At 41.6% G+C, this 27,843-nt stretch overlaps 1 protein-coding gene and 1 pseudogene across 4 annotated transcripts in view; both read right to left on the bottom strand.

The window, feature by feature from the left end:
- Positions 1-27,843, bottom strand: part of CHD2 (chromodomain helicase DNA binding protein 2) — a 125,841-nt gene that overhangs the window by 49,456 nt on the left and 48,542 nt on the right. For all 4 annotated transcript variants that reach the window (XM_027769131.1, XM_027769133.1, XM_027769132.1 and 1 more), the window contains 8 exons: positions 21,450-21,638; positions 16,908-17,070; positions 15,970-16,122; positions 12,672-12,743; positions 9,243-9,392; positions 8,030-8,178; positions 5,626-5,722; positions 5,097-5,189 (listed from right to left, as the gene is read on the bottom strand). In XM_027769131.1, coding sequence (XP_027624932.1) covers positions 5,097-5,189; positions 5,626-5,722; positions 8,030-8,178; positions 9,243-9,392; positions 12,672-12,743; positions 15,970-16,122; positions 16,908-17,070; positions 21,450-21,638 — 1,066 coding nt within the window. The remainder of the gene's footprint in view (positions 1-5,096; positions 5,190-5,625; positions 5,723-8,029; positions 8,179-9,242; positions 9,393-12,671; positions 12,744-15,969; positions 16,123-16,907; positions 17,071-21,449; positions 21,639-27,843) is intronic.
- Positions 16,181-16,527, bottom strand: LOC106734146 (40S ribosomal protein S29 pseudogene; annotated as a pseudogene).

Genomic DNA, 27,843 nt, shown 5'->3' with positions numbered 1-27,843 from the left:
TCTTCTTCATCTTCCATCGTGGCGAAGTTGGCGACCTTAAAACAAATGGACAGCCCATTCGTTATGTCTGACATTTCCCCATTCCAAACACTTTCTGCCAAACCACCGACTTGTGAGGTATTAATTTTAGTTAAGACAGCGTGAATGATAATAGGACTTCTGCAATATTACTTAATCAGATAATTTTTTCTTAATTTTTAATTATTCATTCATTTACTCTTTACTGTGACAAGAGAGAGACACACACAGAGAGAGAAGGAACATGAGAAAGCAAGCCACCAAGACCAGGACTCGAACCATGGTCGGCCATGTGAGAGTGCCCAGCGCCTTAACCACCACACCATCTGCTGGTCCCGACTTAACCAGATAATTCCAGATAATTAATTTTCCATTTATCTCTCCTGTATCTCCCTAAAATCAACTTGCCAAACCCTCAATTCATAATAAATTTTAGTGAAAAGTAGGCAAACAGTTACAAAGATATAAATTGCTTTATAGAAAATTTTGTTAAGTTATATACATATTCTAATAAATATGACAGCACTTGAAAAATCTAGATTCATTTAGATTATAAAATGCTTAATATCTACTAAAAATCCATGGAGAGTTTACATTTCAATAAATGGCTACCGCAAAGAAGTCATTTGAAACAACGTACAACTCAAAAAACGCTCACTATCGTCTGGCCACCTAGTTACTTTACTCATTTTTATAAAAAGTATGAAAGTTATAGGGCTTACAGGTGGCGTGGTGGTTAAAGGAGCTGGATTCCAACATGGCCAACCACAGTTCAAGTCCTGGATCGGGTGCCTTGCTTTCTCGCTTTCCCTTTCTCTCTCTCTCTCTCTGACACTCACTGGTCAAATTTAAAAATAATAACAACAGATGGAATTAATTGTAATGATTTAACATGACTAAAAGTGCATGTAAGGAATGAAAATAAAAACATAAAATGGAAAAAAAATTCAAATAAGCCTGGAAGAAAATTCTTATTTATTTCATATCAAATGATATTCAATACCTGATATTAATGTGTACTAAAATAGCAAACATTTCAAAGAACCAGGCTATGGTTACATCCACCAGCTTTGGACAGTCCCTGGGCAGTGGTGGAGAGGGCCTACACCTTGGCTTCACATTCTTTTGATTTCTTGCCTCCTAGACTTTAAGACAATAATGAAGGGGGTCAACAGGTGGCACGGTGGTTAAGGGCACTGGACTCCCACATCCCATGGATGACCACAGTTCGAGTCCCAGACCTGGTGGCTTGCTTTCTCACATTCTCTTTCTCACTCTGTCCCTTTCTGGTCAAATTAAAATAAAGTTAAATAAAATAATTCTTTAAAAAAGACAATAATGAAGTAAATAAGTGTATTTGGAGTTCTCATTCCTCAAAGTCATTTGGAGCTGAAAGTTAAGTCAAGTCAGAACTTAGGACTTTTGGCCAAAATTAACTGTTCAACTTCCAAAAAGGATATTGTCATCTTCATAATCAGATTTTTTATTTAGAGAGAGGTTTTTACTATGGGACACGTACGTTCGCTGGAGAGACAGAGAGACAAGGAGAGATACCAGCCCCCAGGGGGGGGGGGGGGGGGCCCCCGGGGGGGGGGGGCGGACGGCTACGCTGCAATCTCTTCTCCTCCATTTTCCTATATGGATTTGGGGCACACACACCCATGTGCCTGATATGAGTTTTAAGCCACTGGATCCGGGACTCGAACCACAGTTGACTACATGGGAGTCCAGCGACATAACCATAATTCCATCTGCTGGTCCCATAATCAGATTTTTTTTTTTTAATCCAAGACAAAACAAGAGGTATAATTTCTGCGATTATTAAAAAGTAAACATCTGGGTCCAGCAGGTGCCATGGTGGTTAAGGTGCTGGAACTACCACATGGCCAGCTACGGTGTAAGCCCCAAACCTGGCAGCTTGCTTTCTCTCTAACTCTGGTGAGTGCTTATGCCCTAGAACAAATTAAAAAGTAACAATAATGTAAATATAATAATAAAATACAATTACGTATTTTTTTAAAAAGTAAACCATCCGACTAACTTCTCAAATTAAGCATCCTTCATAATTACTTTAATATAACATTTAAACAAGCCAGATGAAAATGATAAGAACTGATATACATCTGCACAAATGTGGGTGGTTCATGCAGTTGGAAATCTAAGTTTTCAAAGGCAGCATGGTAGGTAAGGGCAGACTCTGGGGGCCATAATCACAGCTCCATTTATGTGTAAGTTTTGGAAATTTACTCAGCCTCTCTATGCCTCAGTTTTGTCATCTGTAAATGAAAATATCATTAACATGGATTTCATCAGAGGGGTGTTGATAAGTTTCAAAGGAGTCACACTATGTGAAGCACTTAAAACAGTGCTTTGAGGGACCAGCAGGTGGCGTGGTGGTTAAGGGCGCTGGACTCCCACATGGCCGACTGTGGTTAGAGTGCCGAACCTGGAGGCTTGCTTTCCCTCCCTCCCTCCCTCTCGCTCTCGCTCTCGCTCTTGCTCTGTGTGTGTGTGTGTGTGTGTGTGTGTGTGTATCTGGAGATATTAAAATAATAATAAAGTTAAATAAAAAAACTCTTTAAAAACAAACAACAGTGCTTGAAACATAGTAGTACAAGTGCTGATTATTATTACTGAAGAAAAGGTCATTTTATATCTTAAAATATATTTGCTGTGTTTCTAACGTGTTAAACTGTGGTTTTAAAATATGGGTGCACTGGGGATAGTACACCAGAAACAGAGAGCTCCCGAGGTAAGCAACCCGCTGTCACTATTCCTATCGAGAGACAGTAACCCTTGAAACATAACGGCCAAAAGGCTTTAAAAGGCAAGAGTAACTAGCAATGTGCTAATCACATGTGAATAACCTGTAATATGTAGAAACTTTTATATCTAAATGACCAGACGATATTCTTTTTTTTTTTTTTTGAAAGATTTTCACTGTAGGGCGCGTGCGCTCGCCAGACAGACAGAGAGAGACATAGAGACAGAAAGCGAGAAATCACCCCCCAGGGGGGATGGTCACGCCGCAATACCTTCTCCTCCATTCTCCTCTCGGGATCTTGGGCACGCACGCACACGCGCCCGGCGTGAGTTTTAAGCCACCGGGTCTGGGACACGAACCGCGGTCGACTAAGTGGGAGTCCAGTGACATAGCCATTACGCTAACTGCTGGTTCCCGACCAGACGATATTCTGACGAAGACACGACTATGAAGATTCCATCAGTTTATGAAGGCGGTAGCTACAGAGGTGGAATCCAGTTTAAACCATGCAATGGCCTGAATATTTTTGCTGCCCCCAAAATGTGTGTGCTGAAATCCTAATCTGCAGTGTGATATACAGCGATGCAGGGTCTTTGGGAGGTGATGAGATCTCGAGGGTGGGGCCTTCTGATGGGATGAGTGTCTTTCTAAAAGGAGCTCCAGAGAGCACTCTGGCCTCTCTCTATGCTGTGTGAGGACACGAGAAATAAGCAGACTGCAAACCCAGAACCAAACCTCATTGGTACCCCAATCTCATGCTCGAGTCTGCCAAACTGTGAGATACAAATTTCTGTTATTTATAAACCACGTGTCCTTTGGTATTCTGTTATAGTAGCCCAAACAGGCTAAGACACACTTACAAGTCACCTTGGTCTTCTTCCACCTCATCCTCTGCATCCCCAGATACATCAACTCTGATACTAAGTTCTCTGACTCGATTCCATTCTTCTTCTTCCATCAAGACAATGCCTACTGGGACCAGCAGTTAGCGTAATGGCTATGTTGCTGAACTCCCATGTAGTCAACCGTGGTTTGAGTCCCGGACCTGGTGGCCTAAACTCACACTGGGCGCATGTGCGTGCGTGCCCAAGATTCCGAGAGGAGAATGGAGGAGAAGGGATTGTGGCACGGCCATCCGCCTGGGGGGAGGATTTCTCGCTTTCTGTCTGTCTTTCTGGCAAGTGCACACGCCGTATAGCGAAAACCTCACCCAAAAAAAGACAATGCCTGCCTGCGCCTAGCCTCAGAGCTGTACCACAACACTGCTTCCTTCTAAACCTGACCTGCGTCTCCCTCAGTCCTCACAGACCTTGACTTCACTGTACCTCCAGGTTTTGCCTGCTTCTTGAATCCACACGGGATCGACTCTTTCAACCATGTTCTCACTTCGATCTTGCAAATCTTTGCCATTTTGACTTTCCTTTCTCCTACCAATCTCCCACCTTGGGACTGCCAACTGATCCAATTTCTCTGACCTCAGTGTGGTTGGAAAAAGTCCTATGACTCTGCTGACTGGCTCCACAGGGAGGCCATATCATCTGAATCCAGCTGACTCCCTATCAGGTTCCTTCTTCTCAATTCAGCCCCAATCATGGCTGTCTCAAATCTCTTCCATGTCTCAGCAAACACCTCACTTATGCTAGTGGCAATTAAGGTCACAAATTAAACTCCCACATTTCTCTCCTCTTTCCTAAAAGCATACCTTCTCTCCTTCTTTCCAAAGTCAAATCCTCCTTGCCTGACCCGCTGTCCCCGTGAATGACCTTCTCTACATGCCTTACGAATCATTTTAATAATCTCTATACTCAGTGATGCCACCTCCCACTCACCAGGTGCCCGGCTTCTGCATTTAGTCCTGATCTCATTCAATTTTATTGTACCAGACATTACTGACTACTTCATCTCCCTGAATAAAGTCCCACCAGGTCATCACAAAGTTGTCACCTACTGTTTTCCTGTCTTTGATTTCTCCTTAGCATCTGATTCTATCACTATCTCCTAGACCTCTCCACACTTCCTGGTTCCCTGCACTCTCCTGGTTCTGCGACTAGCCCGCGGAAGGCATCTCCTCGGCCTTCTGTTCCCCTGTGCATGGACTGTGGCCAGGACGGCAGCCTTGCGAGGTAAACTTCACAAAGGGGACTGTGGAATCCACAGTCATAACATACTTACGACTTAAGAGAAGGACATTGAAAATAGGAGTCAACTGAGATAAAGGGAAAAGCAGAGCGCTGAGCACAACGGAAGTGCTCACGGACATCAGTGGCCAGGGGCGGCTGAATCAACGCTCAGGACGCTCCCAGAGACCCCGTACCTTGAACTGTGACAGGAGCTCATCTGTTGCACTTGTTGACACCTCGTTCTCTCGGGTTTCTGCCAGCCGCAAAATTTCATCGATATCCATTTCCTTAAAGAATAAAAGCAACACAAACAGGATAAAAGGCCAAAGTCATCACCATTTACTAAAAACATCTGGCGCTTACTAAACCAATTCAGCTTCCTGATAGTTCATTTATTCTTAGTCTCAGCTCTGATCTTTTACATCTGATACTTCTAACTACTGTTTATATGAATGACAAGGTGAAACTTCGCAAATTACAAGAAATTAAATTGAAGGGAGAGAAGCCTAGAAACAGAACTCTCAAATGTTTTATTCATTCATTCCTGTTCAATAGAGTAAGAGCTTTGAGCTTCATAAGAAAGAAAAAATTTTTAAAGAAACTATATCCTTCAAGTAATTATTCTCTTTACAAAAGCCTCTGACACAGACTCAGAATTTGCTTCTAGGAAAACACGGACTCTAGATTATTCTCAATAAAAAGTTTTCCCTCATTTTTAATTACCTGAGGCTCTGACTCTTCCCCTTCAACTTCTTTGAAGAGATCCTCTGCTCCAAATTTCAAAATGGCTGTCAGCTCTTCTTTATTAAAAGGATTTGAGCTGTAGAGGTAAAATGTAGTTTTAAGCTCTCAGCAATGTCAAATCAACTCTAAGGGGCTCACAATACCTATCCTTCACAAAGGAGTGAAACGATTGATGACAATATGAATACTGCCCCAAGAAAAGTGATTTCTCAAATATCCATTTTTTTTTTTTATCCACAGGATCAATCTGTGGCCATAAAGTTAACCTGACAGAAGACTAGAAAATCAATTACTATCCTGATGGATTATCCGTCTACTACCTGGATAAACAAAAAAGATAAATAGCAAGTCCCCCAGAAAAAGAGTTCTCTCTGTCCTTTGACTTAGAAAGTAACATGTTCCAAGAATTTTCAACCTTCTCACCTCTGGTCCAAAATAAATGAGTCAACTTTTTTCATCAAGGCTGCTCTTAAGTAAAAAATGATCTGAAACATTCTATTTAGGAAGAGCTAATGTGAATTCACTTTTCACAGAGCTGCAGCACTGCCATAGAAGACACTTGGCAACCAGGTCAAAATAAACTCCACATGGGGCTGTCAGGTGTGGCATGGTGGTGGCTTAGAGTGCTGGATTCCCATTGTGGCTGACCACAGTTTGAGTCCCGAACCTGGTACTACTGGCTTGCTTTCTCTCTTTCTACCCCCTCTCTGGTCAAATTAAAATAAACGAAGTAATAAGTAAATAAAGTTAAAATAAAAATAATTCTTAAAAACAACTCCACAAATGAAAATATTGTTTTTCTTTTTTTGGGGTGGGGGTGGGGGGGAGAGGTTTTTGGTATAGGGTACTTGGGCTCGCCAGAAAGAGAGAGACAGAGAGATAGAAAGCGAGAAATCACCCCCAGGGGCGATGGCTACTCTGCAATCCCTTCTCCATTCTCCTCTCGGTATCTTGGGCACGTACACACATGCGCCTGGCGTGAGTTTAAGCCACTGGATCCAGGACTTGACCCGCAGTTGACTACATGGGAGTCCAGCGACAGAGCCATTGCGCCAACTGCTGGTCCCCATGAAAATGTTTCTAAAGCCGGCTGAAACTTAACTACTTTCCTTCTATATCCATTTATTTTCAATAGGAAAAAGAGCACAATAAACTTCACAAAGCTCATCACCAATAGCAAAAAAAAAAAAAAAAAAAGGAAGGAAAAAAGAAAAGGAAAAACTGGCCTACTCAGCCTCGTGGGTTCTCACTGCTGTGAACACAAGCTCAACACCAGCTGGGCTGAAACCCAACACATGGCTCCCACTGCTGTCGCTGCAGCAGATGTCACGCATGGGGCCAAAAGCAAAGGCGAGGGAGGGAGTGAGGTGAGAAAGGAGGGAGGAGGGCACGTAACCAGAGGGTTAAGGGCAAAAAAAAGGAAAAAGAAAAAAGAAACAGAGAAAGCAAAATAAAATGACAATGCCATCCTATTTTGCGATTCTGGCCTGGCCTTTCCAGGTAATGAATGGACTAACATCTGTGGTAGAGGATCCTATCAGAAGAATGAATACCACTGGGGACCAGCAGGAGACGTGGTGGTTAAGACGCTGGACACTCCCACATGGCCGACCATGGTCTCAGTCCTGGACCTGGTGGCTTGCTTTCTCACTTTCTCTCTCTCTCTCTTCCTCTCTGTCTCTCTCTGGTCAAATTTAAATAAATGAATGAATAAATAAAATTAAATAATTTTTTTAAAAAAGAAAAAAGAAAAAGAACGAGTACCATCACATGTCGACGATTCTGCCCGCCTTCCCCAGTCTTTCTGGCACTTACTTAGACCTTCCCGAGTTGTTTTCTAGGACCGTCCGCCCAGTGGTATCCATGCGCTGAATCACCAGATGATCCAATACCATCTTCTTCTTGGCCCGTTCTATTATCTCCTCCTCCACAGTCCCCTTGGTAACTAAGCGATAAATATTTACCTGTAAAAAAGAAATACTATGCTTATGCCTGACTAAACAGAAACAGAAGGGGACACAGAAAGGAAGGAAAGAAAAAAAGGACAAAATAATTTTTAAAAATTTAAAAAATGGAAGTGAATGAGTTAGTTCTGTCAAAACCACGACAGGAAAAGAACGATTTCTTCTCAAGCACCAGAAAGGCCTAAGCTCTCCAGCCAAGTAGGCAGCATGGCCGACCATGGTCTCAGTCCTGGACCTGGTGGCTTGCTTTCTCACTTTCTCTCTCTCTCTCTTCCTCTCTGTCTCTCTCTGGTCAAATTTAAATAAATGAATGAATAAATAAAATTAAATAATTTTTTTAAAAAAGAAAAAAGAAAAAGAACGAGTACCATCACATGTCGACGATTCTGCCCGCCTTCCCCAGTCTTTCTGGCACTTACTTAGACCTTCCCGAGTTGTTTTCTAGGACCGTCCGCCCAGTGGTATCCATGCGCTGAATCACCAGATGATCCAATACCATCTTCTTCTTGGCCCGTTCTATTATCTCCTCCTCCACAGTCCCCTTGGTAACTAAGCGATAAATATTTACCTGTAAAAAAGAAATACTATGCTTATGCCTGACTAAACAGAAACAGAAGGGGACACAGAAAGGAAGGAAAGAAAAAAAGGACAAAATAATTTTTAAAAATTTAAAAAATGGAAGTGAATGAGTTAGTTCTGTCAAAACCACGACAGGAAAAGAACGATTTCTTCTCAAGCACCAGAAAGGCCTAAGCTCTCCAGCCAAGTAGGCAGCTTAAGTAGGTACAATATTTTACTATCTACAGCAGTGTATACGGTAAAACAAAAGGGTCTCTAGAGATCTGTTAGGACAGCCTTGTTCTGATGATAGAAAGCTTGTTAGTCAATCACCAATTTCAGGCCAGCCCCATACCGTGTGGTTAAGGGAGCAGGATTCCTCATGGCCAACCACACAGTTCAAATTCAAGCCCAGCAGCCTAAGAAACATGCCAGGTACATATGCATGCAGGCCCAAACTCCTGAGAGGATGAGGATATGGAGAAGAGACTGCAGCATGACCACACACATTGGGGGCTGCTTTACCTCTCTCCCTCTCTGTCTCTCTGGCGAGCCCAGATATCCTCCAGCAATTAAAATGATAATAATAATCCGCTTCAGTGAGGGAAAGTTTCACAAAAACTGAATCTCTGCCCATGTATGAAAATTACGAAGTATTCTAGGGCCGTCTCTGAGATTCATATGTGAAAGAAACAAGTGTATGGTTCTCCAACATACCTCAGAGCTAACACTGCCGTGTATAAATAAAACAGACCGTCTTACACAGTACTAAAATGGTCAACAATTTCTCTATATTAAACAGAGAAAAAAGTGCATTCTATCTCTATCAATGATATATTTTTCTTGGAGTAAATGCACAGAAAAACCACTGGTGATATAATTTTCTTTTCAGACATAGTTCCTTAATAGGTGCACCTTAGGCCCAAAGACAGCGTCTCTTGTCTCCAACTAACACTTGGAGACATGAAAGCAAAATGGGAGAGAGAGGCATTTTTTTCTGAACATCCTGAAAGGGCTCAATAAACCCCTGTGCCCTCCCTGCCAAAGCCATACCCAGAAGCTTCTCCCACTGACCTGCTTCTTCTGACCAATCCGATGGGCTCGGGCTTGTGCCTGCAAGTCGTTCTGGGGGTTCCAGTCGGAGTCAAAGATGACAACTGTGTCCGCTGAAGCCAAATTGATTCCCAGGCCACCAGCCCGTGTCGAGAGCAGGAAACAGAAGTCCTGTACACAATGCAATATACTACTTTATGCAGTGGCCTTCTCAGAAACAGTCTCACAGTCCAACAAGCCCTTACACCTGGAAACCCCTGCAGGTGTGAAGAAAAGTGAGATATGATGGACAAACTTTATGGAGGAGGCTAAAAGAATGTCGGACTTGATGGCAGAATGAATTCTCATTTGATTAAGAGGAAGAGTCAGTGAGGGAACAAGGGACTGAAGGAGATCTAATATGGCAATGGGGGTGAGAGAACTGGGGTTATCCCCTGGCCAATACTAGAATATGAGAGGTTTAACAAAAAACAACAACAGGCAAATTCAGCTATCATGGGAACAACCACTCTAGCAGTTACCTATACAGTTTAGGTTATTTAGGGAAGGTAGTTAGCACAAACACAGACAGTTTATTATGCAAATCGTCATCCACTCGTTAGGTTGGTGAGAAGACAGAAACACTGTGCTAAATATAAACAGAGCACATATTAAAAATGCCGGGAAGCTCGAGAGCCTCAATAACCACAAAATAAGCAAAAAGAAAACCAGAATAGGTTGGGCTGAAGAGGAGAACATGGGAAAGACCCAAACATGGACACAGTCCAGTTTCCATAGCAATGACAACAGAGTGTACCAGGCAGGCGTGGTACACTGGCCTGTGTGTGAGCACTCGAAAACACAGGGGCGGGAGAATGAGCTACCAGCTGGCCTCCCAGCGCAGCAGTTCAGCGCGACGCAGACGAAGCCAGATCCCGTATGTTGGCCTGGGATTTGAGTATTGGCCTTGTTGGCTTCATACTAGGTGTGTGAAACAGGACTATGACAGTAAAATAACTGAAGGACAAAGGATCGCTGTATGACCAGGCCCTGATGAGAACAAGTGAGTGTGTGTGTTGGGGGGTAGGGGGGAGAGGGGACTTCCTCGCTCTCATACACATACTCTCTAGTATTAAAAAAAATAAACAAACTATCAATATGCAAACCATAAATCAGAGTTAAAAGGATTTCTACTTTTACTGAATTTGATCATGTATGTCAAAAGTCAACAACTGCATGAACAAATAAAAAAAATTATTCCCACCATGATAAATTGAAATACACCTAAATGATACTTTTTTTCAATTATTTTATTTCACTTTATTTATTTATTATGACCAGAGAGGGACAGAGCGGGAGAGTGAGAGAGCAAGTGAGAAAGCAAGTCGCCAGGTCCGGGATTCAAACTGTGGTCAGCCATGTAGGAGTCTAGCACCCTTAACCACCATGCCACCCGCCGGCACCACACCTAAATGATAAAAATAAGTCGTTTCTGGGATGAGGAATTTGTACAGCTTTTTTTCTTGGTACTCTTTGCCATGTTCCAAATTTTCTAAATGGGCATATAGTATTTTCCCTCAGTAACAAATATTTAATTATTTAAAGTGATTCTTAAAAGACTGCAGAAGAACATTCTTTCTATATGAGGCTATGGGAAAAAGGGAGTCAAATGAGAGCTGTACAAAAAGCAACGTTAGAGTTTTCTCTGAGACACAGCAACATGAAACATTTGATAAAAATACTTCTAAATACTAAGAGTGGGGGACCAGCAGGTGGCAGAGTGGCTCAGACACTGGACTCCCGCATGTGCAACTACAGTTCCAGTCCCAGACCCAGCAGCTTAAAACTCACACTGGGCGCATATGCACGTGTGCCCAAAATCCCAAGAGAAGAATGGAGGAAAAGGGATTGCACATGGCCATCCCTGCTGGGGGGAATTTCTTGCTTCTCTCTCTCTCGTTTTCTCTTTCTCTCTCTCTCGCTCTGGTAAGCACATGCATCTTATAGCAAAAATCTCTCTCAAAAAAAAAAAAAAACAAATTAAGAGGGAGGTCAGCAGGTGGCCTTGTGGTTAAGGTACTGGACTCCCACGTGGCTGACTACAGCTTGAGTCTCAGACCCTGAAGCTTGAAAATCATGCCAGGCACATGTGTGTACATGCCTTAAATCCCCGGAAGAAAAGAAAAGTGGAGGAGAAGGGCTCGCAGCATGGCTATGCCCCATGGGGGGTTGATTTCTCACTTTCCCTCTCACTGTGTCTGTTTCCCTCTGGCAAGTACACAGGTCCTGCGGTAAAAACTTAAAGAAAAAAAGAAAACTAAGAGTGGAAAACAAATTTTGTTGAAACCAATTTTAACAACACAATACAATAAAAACAGCTGACTTTACTGGGTGCTTACTCAGTGCCAGGCAATGTGTTCAGTGCTTTACGTTGACTAGCGATTTTAACCCTTACAGGAATACAGAGAATCTCAATTTTACAGTTGAGGAGATAGGAAGGAGAAAAGGAAGAACTGGAATTTGATGATGACGGCAATTCGATTCCTATTTTCCTTAACAATTTGGAACCTTGTTCAAAATAGACTAATAGCTAAAGCCCCTTGAGGAAAAGTACAATTTTAGGCTACATGTGTTGTCAGGATACTAGTCTAACTAGGACTTCTGCAAATACAGAGCCAGAAGGCATAGCATTCAGTAGTAACAAGCCTGAATGTGAAGTTATTAAAGAGCTGCAGAGAACACAAAGCTAAGTCTGCTCTATCTATAAAATAACAGTGGCCCAGGCTCTAGAAATTAACATTCTCTCCCAAACTTCTAGTTCTACTCCCGGCTCTCTCCCATTATCGTTCTTTAATTTACATGACAGCTCCTCTTCCCTACTTCTCTCCAACCCCGGGGGCCTTGTAGAAGTTGACATGCAGACACTAAGATGTCACCACAGTTTCTCATGTGTCCGTCTTCTACCTGTGACCTCCTAAATCAAATATTTCACAGTTCCAAATTCACGCTGGATGCTTACTGATTTTATTCTGTTCGTCAGAACATTAAGCTATGTCACTTTAGGAGCCCAACATATTTAAGACGTAGTATACTTTGCAAGTTATCAGTCACCCCCAAAATAAGTACAGGTCAGAACTTCAACATACAAGTCAAAATTAACCCCTGCCTAGTCTTCTCCCACAGCCCTCACCCTTATCTAACTGATCCTTATGCCCCGAAGCCCATGGAGAACTACTCTGTCGTTAATCCATACAAGGGGAGATAAATGAGCAAAGATACACTTTTCTGGAAGTGAATTAACGTTCTCTCCAAACCACTTCCAGTTCGACTCCACATTAGGGATTTCTCATTCTCTCAAGGCAGGAGAATGCACTGCACTGCACACTGTTCCTGAAGCAGGGGACACTCAATGGGACCGTCCCTTGACAGACAGCCTGAGATGCACAAATAACAAAGCCATGCATGCTATACCTCAGACCCATCTGCATTGAAGTGGTCCAGCGCCTGTTTTCGGATTTCTCCCTTGATGGAACCATCCAGACGCTGTAAAAATAAACCGTAAGAAAATCATAAGGCAGAGAGATCACCTACACTCAGAATAGAACACCAGACTAGCAACCTTTACCACCCCAACACCCGCTGAGTAAAAATAACTGCAGTGCGCTGAGTGTTATGAAGGGGCAGTGCGGTGCGTAAGCAGCAAACTCCGCTTGACCCGAGCTCTCCAGTTACAAACTCAAGGTCAGAAGCTTCTGATTCAAAGGGCTGTCTAGGTTTATCCAAGGATCAAAATGGCTGCCAGGACTTAAAAGGAAAAAGATGAAAATCCAACTTGTGTGTACAGAGGCTTGGCTTACTTCTCTGAAGAGATCAGGGAATATTACTGCTGGTCGTGAATCATTAGCTCCTAAGGAAAAATGGTGCTTCTTAGCTCATGTGACTAGAAGTATCATTATAAAGTGTGACACGAACCAATTATTTACATAATTTTATTTGAAAAACACTTGAATGTGTTTTTTCAAATAACTGAAAATGTCATATCATTATTAAGTGTGACACGAACCAACCAATTATTTACATAATTTTATTTGAAAAACACTTGAATGTGTTTTTTCAAATAACTGAAAGTGTCAAAATTGACTGATCACATAAAACGTTAAAATTGACCCTATAAACCTTTTTTGAAAATTATATGCTGAAGTCAGAGTATGTCAAAACTGATTGATCACAGAAAACGTTAAAATTGACCCTATAAATCTTTTTTGAAAATTATATGCTGAAGTCAGAGTGAAGTGCGACAACAGCCAAACATAAGGATTCAAGAGAGGCTCCGGCATGTCTAGTGTATACAGTTCTTTTTATAATGGATGGGACAGCTCTTAGTATGAAACAATGACACCACGATGAAGTCATAAAATATTTTAAACAAATACTGAACAATTATTTACGTACGTGTCGTGTACCTATAAGGCATTTTTTCACTCTTTAAAATCATTTTCACATTTTGTGCTTTCGCGATCACAACTTGGGATGAACAAAATACTTTGCCTTGCAGAAGACTAAATACTTTGTCTTCCAGTGGCATCTGTGGAGGACCTAGCTCTGCCCACCAGTCTCAGAGCCACCTGAACTCAACTGAAATCAGTTCACATGTGAAAAGCCCCTTCCTCACTGTCTAAAACTCTATTCAGAGCCTTACACCAAAGATATGCTTAAATGACAAATTTACAGACAATATTTGAAATCCCCAAACCTAAATACCCTCCTTGTAATGTTCCCATTAATAGAAGACATTAAGACAATTAGTTAAGGGGCCGGCAGGTGGCTTGGTGGTTAAGGGCACTGGACTTCCCATGACCGTTAATGGTTCAAGTCCTGGACCAGGTGGCTTGCTTTCTCACTTTCCTTCTCTCTCTCACTCTGCCCCTCTCTGATCAAATTAAAATAAGTAAGGGGAACAAGCAGTTAGCGTAATGGCTATGTTGCTGGACTCCCATGTGGTCGACCATGGTTCGCGTCCCGGACCCGGTGGCTTAGAACTTACGCCGGGCGCGTGTGCATATGTGCCCAAGATCCCGAGAGGAGAATGGAGGAGAAGGGATTGTGGCCATCCCCTCTGGGGCGTGATTTCTCGCTTTCTGTCTCTCTTTCTTTCTCTGTCTGGCAAGCGCACGCACCCTATAGCGAAAACCTCTCAAAAAAAAAAAATTTTTTTTTAAAAAGTAAGTAAATATATAAATAATAAAGTTAAAATAAAGTAATTCTTTTTTTAAAAAAAAGACAGTTAGCTAAAAGTCACAGGTTAGACATAACTGACCTCAGGACCCCAGCTCAGGTATCCCTACAGAGAAGACTGACGCAGCCATTCTGATTTACCTGACAGCATATGACTACCCAGCAACATAAGCTCATAGAGGTTATCAGAACTGAGCGGTAATTCTTCTCAGGGTGCGCTGGCTCTGGATAACAACCACAGTCGTAGGCTATATTCTAAGCCAGCTGCTACAAGACCACACAAGGTGTTACTGACATAACAAGGCCTTCCGGAGTGATGCGAGAGCAAGTTGTTAGTGAATCTTAAAGTTAGGCCTTCTTAGGAGATTACTGATTCCAAGTTTCTTTGATATTTGATAACAGCTTAATTATATCAATTGGTAGAACAGTCTACACTAAGTTAAAAATTAAAAAATATATATATTTTATATTTATATATAAAAAAATCTAAGCACTGGGACCAGTTCCATGACACCATGGTAATGTGCTGCTCACAAGAAGCCAGATCCCACATGATAACTGCTGTACAAATCCCCCCACTGGTCAGCTTAAAACACACTGGCAAGCATGAAGTGCCAGATCTGGTAGGCTGCAGAGGAAGGGATCATAGCGTAGCCAGACCCTTCGGGGGATGCTCATCTCTCTCCCTCCTCTTCTCATGCTCTATTGTGAATAAAGACTTTTTTTTAATCAAAACACTACAAAAATATGATGCCAAGAATCAAGGTATCTGCGTACATATCCATGTATAAACAGAATGGACTTAAGTACCCTCTGGATTAAACACCCAGAAAAACTGGATTATTCTAAAGAAACGTGTTCCCCACAGGAGTCAACTGAGTGCAGACGAAGATCGGCAGGGGCAGGAACAACGTGCAGAGAAGAGGGGAGACCACCACCCTTTCTTCAGGACCAGCAGGGCCCCAAGCTCCACTGCTCAGCTGCACTCTGAGCCCCACGGCCAGGGTCCGCTTTTAGGGAATAAATGCACATACAGCACGGCCTCCTCTTCTTTCTTTCTAGGGTCTGAGCTTCTCAAATAAGACACCTCTTCCCTCTTCTGCTTTTACCACAGATTTAGACATGTAAGGCACTATCTAACATTTTTCTCTTGCCCAATTCTCCTTTCGCTTATCCTCCCTCCACTCCTCAAAACACAAGATTCTTCTCGTGACCGTTTTCATTATAAAGTATCCTAAAGGCACGAAAATAAAAAGTAAAACTCTCCTGGAACCTGAATCTCATTTTTTTTTTCCAAGCAAGAAAACTATTTTTTTTTAATAACTTAACTTTATTTATTTAATTTGACCAGAGAGAGAGAGAGAGAGAGGAAGAGTGAGAAAGCAAGCCACCAGGTCCGGTACTAGAATCGTGGTTGGCCATTTGGGAGTCTGGTGCCCTTAACCACCATGCCACCTGTCGGCCCCCAGTTTTCTACTGTTAACAAGCGAAGCATAAAACCAGAGAGAGATCCCAATTGCAGACATCAACCTACCTGGAAAGGATAGTGTTTAATAGTCAGGTACTCAGCCAGGATATCCAGCATCCTCACCATCTGAGAGAAGATAAGGACTCTGTTCCCCCTTTCTCGAAGTCTTGTCAACAGTTTGTCCAGTAGAATCAGCTTCCCACTGCTCCTGATCAGGGACTGAAGGTTAAGACAGTCCATCATCACACAAACACGTACTTCAATCTGCTGCCCCCTTTCACCTTTTCTTAACGCTCATAAAATGGAAGGCTTTTCTTTATTTGATTTTATATACAAATAGCCAGCGTGATTTCTTTCACTGGGTGGATATCTTGGACAATCCACTCAAGGAGGACCATTTAGTCCAAGCTGATGAAGCCTATGTCCTTCGTGTACCGACGGAAACGCTGACGGCACATGTTGAGGCCGTATTTCTGGATCAGACCGCGCGGTTCGAGCCCACGCGGCAAGAGCGAGAGCCCTGGCCAAATTTTCGCGGGTGGCTCCAGTAGAGCTGCTGCTGACCCATCCTGTTTTCGGTGGGGCAAAGAAGCAAAAGGACCTCTTCCACATTTTTTTTTTCTTTTTTTTGGAGAGGTTTTTGCCACAGGGCGTGTGCGCTCGCCAGACAGACAGAGAGACAGAAAGCGAGAAATCACCCCCCAGGGGGGATGGTCACGCCGCAATCCCTTCTCCTCCATTCTCCTCTTGGGATCTTGGGCACGCATGCACACACGCCCAGCTTGAGTTTTAAGCCACTGGGTCCGGGACACGAACTGCGGTCGACTACATGGGAGTCCAGCGATACAGCCATTACACTAAGTGCTGGTCCCTCCATCTTCTTCAAAGCTCCTTTTGATGCTCCTTGCAGAGTCATCAGAGAAGACAAGAAACTTTTTGACTGAAAGCATCTAAAACACTGAGCACTTTTTGAGAGTTAACTACGAACAGGAAGAACTACGCACCAGAAGAATCTCCTGTCCGTTCTCCCTTTCGTTTTCCTCAGGAGGTTTAATCAGATAGCAGTGGTTGCAGCATTTTTTCAGCTCCATCACAATATTCAGGAAACCAGACGTGCTCCCTCTTGTGCCTTTAGCAAGAGCCTTGTAATTCCTGGTCAGAATCCATCTGCGGGTTAAAAAGTATTGAAATGATGACTCACAGAAACACAGAGTTGTGAGTACGCAGAAATTGTAAGAGAAAATATAATTATAGAGGGAAAAAACGGTGATGGCTAATGATTCTATTGGGTATTTCAACCTGACCAAATACAGTAATATTAAAAGGAAGGAACACCATACAAATACCAGATTTCAAAAAGTTCATGAAAAGATGGAATTCAAGTATTTTGGTGCAAAACAAAAATTTAATCCATCTGTCATTTTCCTAATACACATTTTCCGTGAACTTTCTGAAGTCCCCCTAATGGATACATACACACTTACATCTACTTTATATATATGTATTAATTTACATACATGCTTTATATGTGTAAGTCTATAAAATAATATATAAGAGTATAAGTAAATATATGGAAGATAAGGGGAAGATAAGTGTAACAATCGGGGATTAGTTAATTTATTTAAATAAAGATAGACCATAAAATTAAAAAAACATTTTTATTTTAACGGTGCATTTCATACTATAAAATGCTCACAGTATTATGTTTTGTACCCCAACTCAGAATAAGGGGAGGAGAAAAACATACACTAATGCACATCCACGTATAATCCTTAACCATAAACTCCAAAATACTCAAAGTACTTTCTCTGAGTACAGGGAAATTTCTTTATGCTTCCTAGCAACTGCACTTTTGGGACTCTAAATACTTTTCACAGCAGCACTACTTAAAAGAGCAAATAATCCAAATATTCAACTCTAAGGGAACTGGCTGAAAAAGACCGATCCAATAGAATGCTATCTCTGCATGTGTGAACAGACATGAGGAACATCTCTGTAATGTACCGTGGAGTGCTCTCCGCCACACGGCAAACGCAAAAAGGTAGGGCACACAAACACGTACAGGGCACGCTACCACTTATCTAAGAGGAAGGAGGCCATTAAAAATAAAAATGCATTTGCTTCTATTTAAAAACCAAAATATAAAAGAATAAACATTAAAATGTCAAAAACTGGGACCAGCGGTTGGTGTAATGGCTATGTTGCTGGAATCTCACAGTCGACCACGGTTCAAGTCTTGGACTCGGTGGCTTAAATTCACACCAGGCACGTGTGCGTGCGTGCCTAAGACCCTGAGAGGAGAATGGAGGAGAAGGGACTGCGGCATGGCCATTCCTTCCTGGGAGGTGATTTCTTGCTTTCTGTCTGTCTATCTGTCTCGGTCTGCCTGGCGAGCGCACGCGCACTATAGCAAAAACCTCTCTCAAAAAAAAAAAAAGTCAAAATCTAATTACCTACGGGGAAAGAGGGATTACCGTAGAAGGGACAGGGATCGAAGCTAGATTTCTTGGCGCATACCAGGCGTTGCCTTTGAAAGTCTACACATATCGTAAATAATTATAAAACAAAATTAAATAGCACAATCCCTAAAAATCAAAACTATTATGCAATGAATCTGTGTGTCTGCTAGTGGCTTAACCACACGAAGAAAAATAATTTCCAATGCTTGCAAACTCATCCATTTCTACTGGGATATACCTTAAGAAGAAGAAGAAAAAAAAGGAAATGATCTTAACCGGCTTTTACTATTCATATTGTTGGTGGCGGTAGTACTGGTACTTTATTCTAAGACGTGTGTGTGCACAGTGAACCAGGTAGGTGCTGCTGGTTGAGTGCAATCTTTCATGTTACCAATAAAATCAAATAAACTCGCTGTAATGAGATTTGACCAAAGGCACTCATGATGTGCTTTTATCTTTCAATGCAGAGAGGACAAGCTCTATTTCTTCATTAAATTTTACAAACCCAGGGGGAAAGGAGGATTAAAATAAACATAAGATACCAATCAGTCATAATACATGGAGCTTACGTAGATTGCAATGCAAATAAGCAAAATGTGTATGCATGTGCTGCATTGTGTAAGGGTGTGTGTGAGTGTGTGTGTGTATAAACATATATAGAAAACAATTAGAAAACATAAACATTCACTGGACATTATAAAATTGTTAAGGAATTATTGATTTTTTTAGAATAACTATATGAAAATTATGCTTAATAACAACAAAAAAAAGATTCTTGGGGCCAGCAGGTGATGTGCTGGTTAGGGTACAGGACTCCCACATGGCCAACTAGGGTTGGAGTCAGTGGCTTGGACCCAACTAAGGTTGGACCCAGGGGCTTGCTTTCTCACTTTCTCCCTCCAGCCTGCCCAACCTCTCTCTCTCTGGTGAGTGTGCATACCCTATAGCAAATTAAAAAGATAATATTAATAAATAAAAGTAAATAAAGATAAATTAATATTGGCCATGAAATGATAATTACTGAAGCTGGATTATGGGGACATGAGAACATACTATACTATATTTCTCTATGTACCTGAAATTTCCTATAAAAAGATTTTTAAAAGCAAAGTGGTCAGTTTCTGAACATTAAAATCTTATTTTTACTTGTATTAATTTTAACAAGCAGAGAATTTTTAAAATATTTATTTCCATTTGTTATCATTATTCTTATTTTTTTTTCAAGAGGTTTTTGCTATAGGGCGCGTGCGCTCAGACAGAGAGGGAGACAGAAAGCGAGAAATCACCCCCCAGGGGGGATGGTCAAGCCACAATCCCTTCTCCTCCGTTCTCCTCTTGGGATCTTGGGCCCGCACGCACAGGCGCCCAGCGTGAGTTTTAAGCCATCGGGTCCTGGGGATCTGGGGCCCGCACGCACAGGCGCCCAGCGTGAGTTTTAAGCCATCGGGTCTGGGACATGAACCGCGGTCAACTACATGGGAGTCCAGCGACATAGCCATTACATTAACTGCTGGTCCCATTATTATTTTTTAAAATTAGACCAGAGAGAAAGAGAAAGCAAGCCACAAGGTCCAGGACTCGAACCACAGTCAGCCATGTAGGAGTCCAGCACCTTAGCCACCATGCCACCTGCTAGCCCCTAAGGAGAGAATATTATTAGAAACTCTTTATTATTAGAAAACTCTCTAAATTAAAAGACTTTAAATTCACGGCAATACAACTAGTTTCAGATCCAAATTTAAATCGGCAAAATTAAAGGCCATGATAAACATGTTAAATATCACCCAATACATTTTCTGGATTTAATGTAACATAACTTAAATCAAGACTATAACTTGCCCATGCAACTTGGAGTCTAGAAAGGAAAGAGTATTTGCCCCGCACTATAGAGGTGAGTGTTGCTTTTTCTGAACTTAGACATTCCTTTATATATATCTCCATTATTTAAAAAAAATGTTTTTGGAGAGGTTTTTTTGCTTTAGGGCACGTGTGCTTGCCAGAAAGAGAGAGAGAGAGAAAGCAAGAAATCACCCCCAGGAGGGATGGTCATGCTGCAATCTCTTCTCCATTCTCCTTGAGATCATGGGCATGCACACACGCCTGGCGTTGAGTTTAACCTACCAGGTCCATGACTCGAACTGCAGTCGACCACATGGGAGTCTAGTGACATAGCCATTACACCAACTGCTGATCCCTAAATTATTTTTTCATTTAACTTTATTTATTTATTCATTTTAATTTGACCAGAGAGGGATGGAGTGTGAGACAGAGGGAAAGTGAAAATGCAAGCTGCCAGGTCCGGGACTCAAACCACAACTGGCCGTGTGGGAGTCCCACGCCCTTAACCACGATGCCACCTGCCGGCCCCAACATATATCTCCATTATTAAATACCACTCTGCTTTAACTTTTATCTCTAGTAAGTATTCCCTATAATACAGCAAGGCTTCTGGTAGTGTCATGTTCCATTCATCACGGCAATTTCGGTATCAAGAAGAATGTCGGACACATTGCAGAAGTTTATGAATTACTGAATGAATGGCAGAGAAAAAATATCTATGAATGGGACCAGCAGATGGCGTAGTGGTCAAGGTGCTGGACTCCCACGTGGCCGACTACAGGTCGAGTCCCAGACCCTATGGCGAGAAATTCACACTGGGTGCGTGAGTGCCCAAAATCCTGAGATGAGAATGGAGGTAAAGGGACTGCAACATTGCCCTCTCCACTGGGGGTGACTTCTGTTTCCGTCTCTGTCTCTCCAGCGAGTGCACATGCTCTATAGCAAAACTCTCTTAAAACAAAAATCCATGAATAAGATATGTCGGTTTATTGGTAGGGCGATGAACAATAATAACTAAATACTTCAGACCATTACATAATGAAACTTACTATGTAAATTCTCACATATTCTCCTCCTATTGCACAGAAAAAAAGAATAAAACTCCCTTTTTCTGACTGTAAATAAATTGCTACTTAAATGTGTGTTCAGACTTTTCTGGAAAAAAGTGGTCTGTCAAGTATCTATCTAATAGTTTCATGCTACTGGTCCCAATTCTTTCAGGCCTGATGCAGACAAGAACTGACTTACTTGTAATACTGTTTCTGAAGGGCTGACATCTCTACCCTGAGAATCTGCTCCACTTTGGCAGGAAGGGATTTCTCCACGTCTTTTTTGACCCTCCGGAGAAGGAAAGGCTCTAGCACCTTATGAAGACTCTGGTAGCCATTCTCTCTCCCTTTCCCGTGGTCTTCTTCAAAATCTTCCCAGAACTCAAACCTAGGAATGAAACAGTATCGTGTGACTTGGCTACAAAAAAAAAGCATTTTTACAACAGAAATTTCTCTTACAAGAAATGGAATAGAAAGTAAAAGAAAAATGTGCTTAACAAAAGATAAGTAACTAAATCTTCCCTTTAAAGACAAGTTTTATTGATCACTAACTCTTGAATAAGAGAAAGAAAAACAAAAATGAAAGAGAAAACGAACTGAATCAACTCTATCAGTCTACACTCGATATACAGGTTTCCAAACCTTAGACTAAATCTAGAGTTTATGAAACATCAGTCTATGAAGCAATTAGAATCTAAGTAAGCCTAAATTATTCTTATCAAATGTTATGAAGAAAAATTAATCATAAACTATCTTTTCATATAAAAGTTGCAATTTCTTGGGAAAGTAAATTGAGAGAAAAAAGAAAATCCGCAACATTATTTACAGCAGTTACTGCTCAAAAGGAGAAGTAATATAATATCCACTAATAATCTTCACTTCACAGATTTAAAAGTTAACAGATTATGATAGAGAACTACAGCCAAATCATGAAGATCAATAAAAGCCATCTGACTTCAATACTAACAGAACTTGGATACACAGATTTTATTAGTGAATTTAGAAACTTGTCTCTTATAGTAATTCTACCTAAACCCTCTAGATCCAAGTCTCTTCTATGTAAATCTTAACTGAACCATACTTGGTTCACTAAATGATCTGTGGCAGGAATCCAAAATAATGAAACATGATGACAGAATTACTTTCAAAAATAAAAACGAATAGAACTTATTTCACAAGGTATTTTTTAAAAAATGAGCTTTATAGGGACTAGCAGTTAGCATAATGGCTATGTCGCTTGACTCCTGTAATGGCTATGTCGCTGGACTCCCACATAGTCGACCGCACTTTGAGGCCTGGACCTGGTGGCTTAAAACTCATGCCGGGCACGTGTGTGTGCGTGCCCAAGATCCCGAGAGGAGAATGGAGGAGAAGGGATTGCGGCATGGCCACCCGCCCCCACCGGAGGGTGATTTCTTGCTTTCTATCTCTCAGTCTCTCTGTTTGTCTGGCAAGCGCATGCGCCCTATAGCAAAAAGCTCTCCAAAAAGAAAAAGAGAAATGAGCTTTATCTGGTTGTTAGCTAGGAAACCATGAAGCCCTTTAAAAACTATTAATAGCATATTTCTGGGCATACATGGAAGCTCAGGAGGTTAGGGCACACCATTAATCACTGAGAGTAGACCAGTGGCCCCAGTGGCCCTGCTCTATTGAGACCAGTCAAGTACCAGATAAACAAACTCTTGGGACCAGCAGTTAGCATAATGGGTATATCGCTGGACTCCCATGTAGTCAACCGTGGTTCAAGTCCAAGTGCATGCATGCCCAAGATTCCGAGAGGAGAATGGAGGAGAAGGGATTCCGGCCCGGTCATCCTCCCTGAGGGGATGATTTCTCGCTTTCTGTCTCTGTCTGTCTGGCGAGCACATAAAAAGAAGAAAGAAAGAAAGAAAGAAAGAAAGAAAGAAAGAAAGAAAGAAAGAAAAAAATTCAAGAATTAAAAAGTATCTACAAAAAAATCTAGAGCTGGACCAACAAGTGGCATGGTGGTTAAGGTACCGGATGCTCCCATGTGGCTGACCACAGTTCAAGTCCTGGACCTGGTGGCTTGCTTTCTCACTTTTCCTCTTTATCTGTTTGTGTGTGTGTGTCTCTCTCTCTGGTCAAATCAAAATGAATGAATAAGTAAAATTAAATAAAGTAATTATTTTTTTTTAAAAAATCTAGAGCTAATATCCTGCTCCCACCAAATCTATTCAAGGAGGTTCCAGGCAGTTTAACAAGACAAAAAGAGAGAAAAAGCATCCACAGGGGAGAGAAGTTTAACAGCCTTTACCCGCATAACACATGATTCTGTATTAGAAAATACTGAGAAGTTAAAAGAATAACAACAAAAAACAGTAAGTTTATCAAGCTTCCAGAATACAGGATAAATATACAAAACTCAACTGTAGCTCTATATTTTAATTTAATTTTAAAATTAGATTAATAATTCTACTCAAAGTCAAAATTAAAACAAAGGAGAAATAATTTTAGCCAATAAAGTATAAGACTTAATAAGCTATAAACTACTAAACACTGCTGAGAATATAGAAGGTCTAAATAAGCGGAAAAAAACTTTCCAATATCACAGATCAAAAAGCTCACTATTGTTAAGATCAACAATTCTCAACTGACCTTTAAGATTCAACACAACACCTATCAAAATTCCTGCAGTTCCACCTCCCTGCCCGAAAATAACAAGCTGATCCTAAAATATATTGCTATATGGAAATGCAAAGCCTCTAAAATAGCCAAAACAATTTCAAAAAAGAACATTAGAATTCCTATTTCTCTATTTTTAAAAAGCTAGGCTAAATCAAAATGGCATGGTATAAGTATGAGGACAATAAGTATTAAGGAAACAACTGACAGAAATAGACTATTATATTTATTATCTCAACTGACTTTCAACAAAGATGTCAAGGCAATTCAAAGAAAAAGGAATATTCTTTTCATTAAATAGTGTTCAAAGAATTCTAGAAATTCCCCTGGGGGCGGGGGGAGACTAAAGCCCTCCCCACAGACATAACCTAAGAGCTAAAACTTCTAGAATAAAATAAAGACAGCTTTGTGACTTTAGGTTAGGCAAACCTGTCTTATATATACCATCCAAAGCACAATTCATAAAAGAAAAAAAAAAATTGGTCCAGCCAGGTGCTATGGTGGTTAAGGAAGGTGGGATTCCATATGGTTGACTGCACAGTTTGCATCCCAGACCAGGCAGCTTGGAAAATGCACCAGGTACATGTGCAGGCATACCTCAAATCCCCAGAGGGTGGAAGACTGTGGAATGTGTGCCACAGTGATTGTCCCTGGGAAGTGCTCTCTCACCTTCCCTCTCTCAGGCTAGTGCATTAGTGATTCTCCCTGGGAGAATCTCTCACCTTCCCTCTCTCAGGCTAGTGCATGCAACCTAGAGTAAATTTTTTTTTTTTTTGGAGAGGTTTTTGCTATAGGGCTCATGCACTCGCCAGAAAGACAGAGAGACAGAAAGTGAGAAATCACCCCCCGGGGGGAAGGCCAAGCTGCAATCCTTTCTCCTCCATTCTCCTCTAGGGATCTTGGGCATGCACGCACACGCGCCCGGCGTGAGGTTAAGCCACCAGGTCCAGGACTTGAACCACAGTCAACTACGTGGGAGTTCTGCGACACAGCCATTACGCTAACTGCTGGTCCCCCTAGAGTAAATTTTTAAAAGACAAAAAATTGATAAATTACAGTTCATCAAAATTATAACTTTTGCTCTTTAGAAGACTGTATTTAAAAAATAAAAAGATAGGGCCTGTCCTGTGCCTTAGCAGTTAAGGAATCCAAGTACCAGAGGGCTGATCCCAGTTCAAATCCCAGCACCAGTGGCTTGGAAAACCCATAGGTCAGGTACGTGCATGTGTCCAGGAGGAAGACAGGATGTAGAAATACAGAAAAAGGGTCTGCAGTGTGACCATATCCCATTGGAGATGAAGAATGCTTTAAAAAATAGATAGATAGATAGGTAGGTAGGTAGATAGGGAATGCTTTAAAAAATAGATAGATAGATAGATAGATAGATAGATAGATAGATAGATAGATAGGCAGGCCATTGAGGGCCAGCTAGTGGTATGGTATTTAAGATGGTTGGATCTCAAATGGCCAACTAAATCGAGTCTCAGACCCAACACCCTAAAAAACATACCAAGTGCATGTGCCTGTATGCAGAAAATCCCAAGAGGAGAAAGGAGAAGAAAGTGCAACATGGCCATATCACCCACTGGGGTGGGGGGTGCGGGTGCTTTCTCGGTTTCCTTCTGTCTGTCTCTCTCTCTCTCACTCTGTCTCTGTCTCTCTCTCTCTCTCTCCCTGTCAAGAGTACTCGCACGCACTCTGTAGCAAATTCCTTTTTCCAATTTTATTTGTTATCATTATTCTTCAATTTTTATGAGAGAGAGGCAGACAGAGAAAGAGGGACAGAATAAGAAAGCAAGCCGCCAGGTCTAAACTGTGGTTGGCCAAATGAGAATTCAGTCTCACCCACCATGCCACCTGCCAGCCCCTGTAACAAATCAAAGAGAGAGAGAGAGAGAGAGAGAAAGAAAGAAGAAAGAAAGAAAAGCTATTGATTAGGTGTTTCACAAATCACACACTGATAAAGCACCTGTAGCTAGAATATTATTTTAAAATTAATTAGTTAATTAAAAGCCCCTAGTGAAACAATTTTAAAAAATAGTATGATGTGGAACCAGCAGTTAGCATAATGGCTATGTCGCTGGACTCCCACATAGTCGACCACGGTTCGCGTCCCTGACCCGGTGGCTTAAAACTCACGCCGGACGCGTGTGCGTGCGTGCCCAAGATCCCGAGAGGAGAACGGAGGAGAAGGGATTGTGGCGTGACCATCCCCCCTGGAGGGTGATTTCTCGCTTTCTGTCTCTCTGTCTCTCTCTGTCTGGTGAGCACACGGGCCCTATAGCGAAAACCTCTCCAAAAAAAAAAAAGTATGATGTAAAGAAACATTTCAGCAAAGATACACAAGTCGCTAAAGAGCACATAAAAAGGTGTTGAAACCGTTAATTATTATTGAAATGCAAGTGAAAACCACGATTAGACACACACCTATTGGAATGATCAGAATCAAAAAGACTGACAAAATACCATATAACGGTGACTGACACAGAAACCTAAATCTCCAAACATTTCCGGTTGGGATGTACAATGGCGGGCACTTTGGAAAACATCATGATTAGTTCTAAATAGTTAAATATAAATTTTCCAAACAACCCAGCAATTCCACTCCTATTTACCCAAGAGAAATAAAAATCTATGTGCACACAAACACAGAACAGCCCCAGACTGAAGCAGTCAGTTCATCAACTGGTAAGTGGATATGTAAACGATGGAATATTAATTCTCAATAAAGGAGAACTGCTGAGAGACTGCATGACCTGGATCAAGCTCCAACAATTTAAGCAGAAGGAAAGAAGCCAGAAATGAAGCGCCAATTATTAGAATTTCACTTACATGAAATTTCAAGAAAAGGTAAATCTCTAGACACAAAAGCTGATCAGTGGCTACCTAAGGTGATAGGTAGAAGCAGATGTTAACTGCAAACAGGCCAGAGGGAACCGTTATGGCTGAGGGAAATGTTCTAAAACAGAATTACAGTGATGCTTGCACAACTCGACAAACGCATTGAAAAAAAGAACAAAACAAAACACTGAATACAACAGTCCATTTTAAGGTATATAAGACACATCTCAATAAAGCTATTTTTAAAAAGGTTGTACATAACACATGTGAAAAGGAAACCTTTCTTTGTCGTTTATTAGGCTGTCCAAACGTCAAGCTTTATATAGATACAGTAGGCTATGCAAATCTTAAACAACAAAAAAGACTGAAACCTTTACCATTTAATAGAACAACTAGTAACTGAATTGTTTACTGTGTGGCAGGTGCTATATTCTAGGCAATGTGGACTGGTGATGAAGAAAGCATAGTTTTATAGACACGAGACAAGGGGCCAGCAAGAGGCATGGTGGTTAAGGTGCTGGATCCCACATGGTTGATCCCATGGTTCGAATCTTGGACCGAGTGGCCTAAAAAACATGCAGGATGTGCATGAGTGTCCAAAATCTCAAAAGGAGACTAGAGAAGGGACTGGAGTATGGCCAGCCCCCTGAGGGATGATATCTCACTTTCTTTGTCTGTCTTGCTACCTTATGAAAAGAATCTTTAAAAAAAAAAAAAAAAATGAGACCAAGGAGGTAATAAATGAATGAAAAAGAAGTGGGGGTGGGGTGGGGTGGGCAGGGATGACGAGCATCTCTAATCAGCTGCTTCAGATTAGGCAGCCTGAAAAAAACTTCTGAAATGAAGTGCTCATATAATCTGAGGCAAAAATATTAAGGTGGCTGGCCATGTGATGGTATGGAGAATGAGTGTGCCAGACAAAAAGAGCAGTAACGTCCTGGCATGTTTAAGAGACCGAAAGATGACCAGAATGGGGACCAGCAGTTAGCGTAATGGCTATGTCGCTGGACTCCCACATAGTTGACAGTGGTTCGCATCCCGGACCCGGCGGCTTAAACTCACACTGGGCGCATGTGTGTGCGGGCCCAAGACCCCGAGAGGACACTGGA

This window comes from Tupaia chinensis, unplaced genomic scaffold (genome assembly GCF_000334495.1).
Source record: "Tupaia chinensis unplaced genomic scaffold, TupChi_1.0 Scaffold000078_1, whole genome shotgun sequence".
Taxonomy (NCBI): Eukaryota; Metazoa; Chordata; class Mammalia; order Scandentia; family Tupaiidae; genus Tupaia; species Tupaia belangeri.
This window is presented reverse-complemented; position numbering and strand designations above follow the sequence as displayed.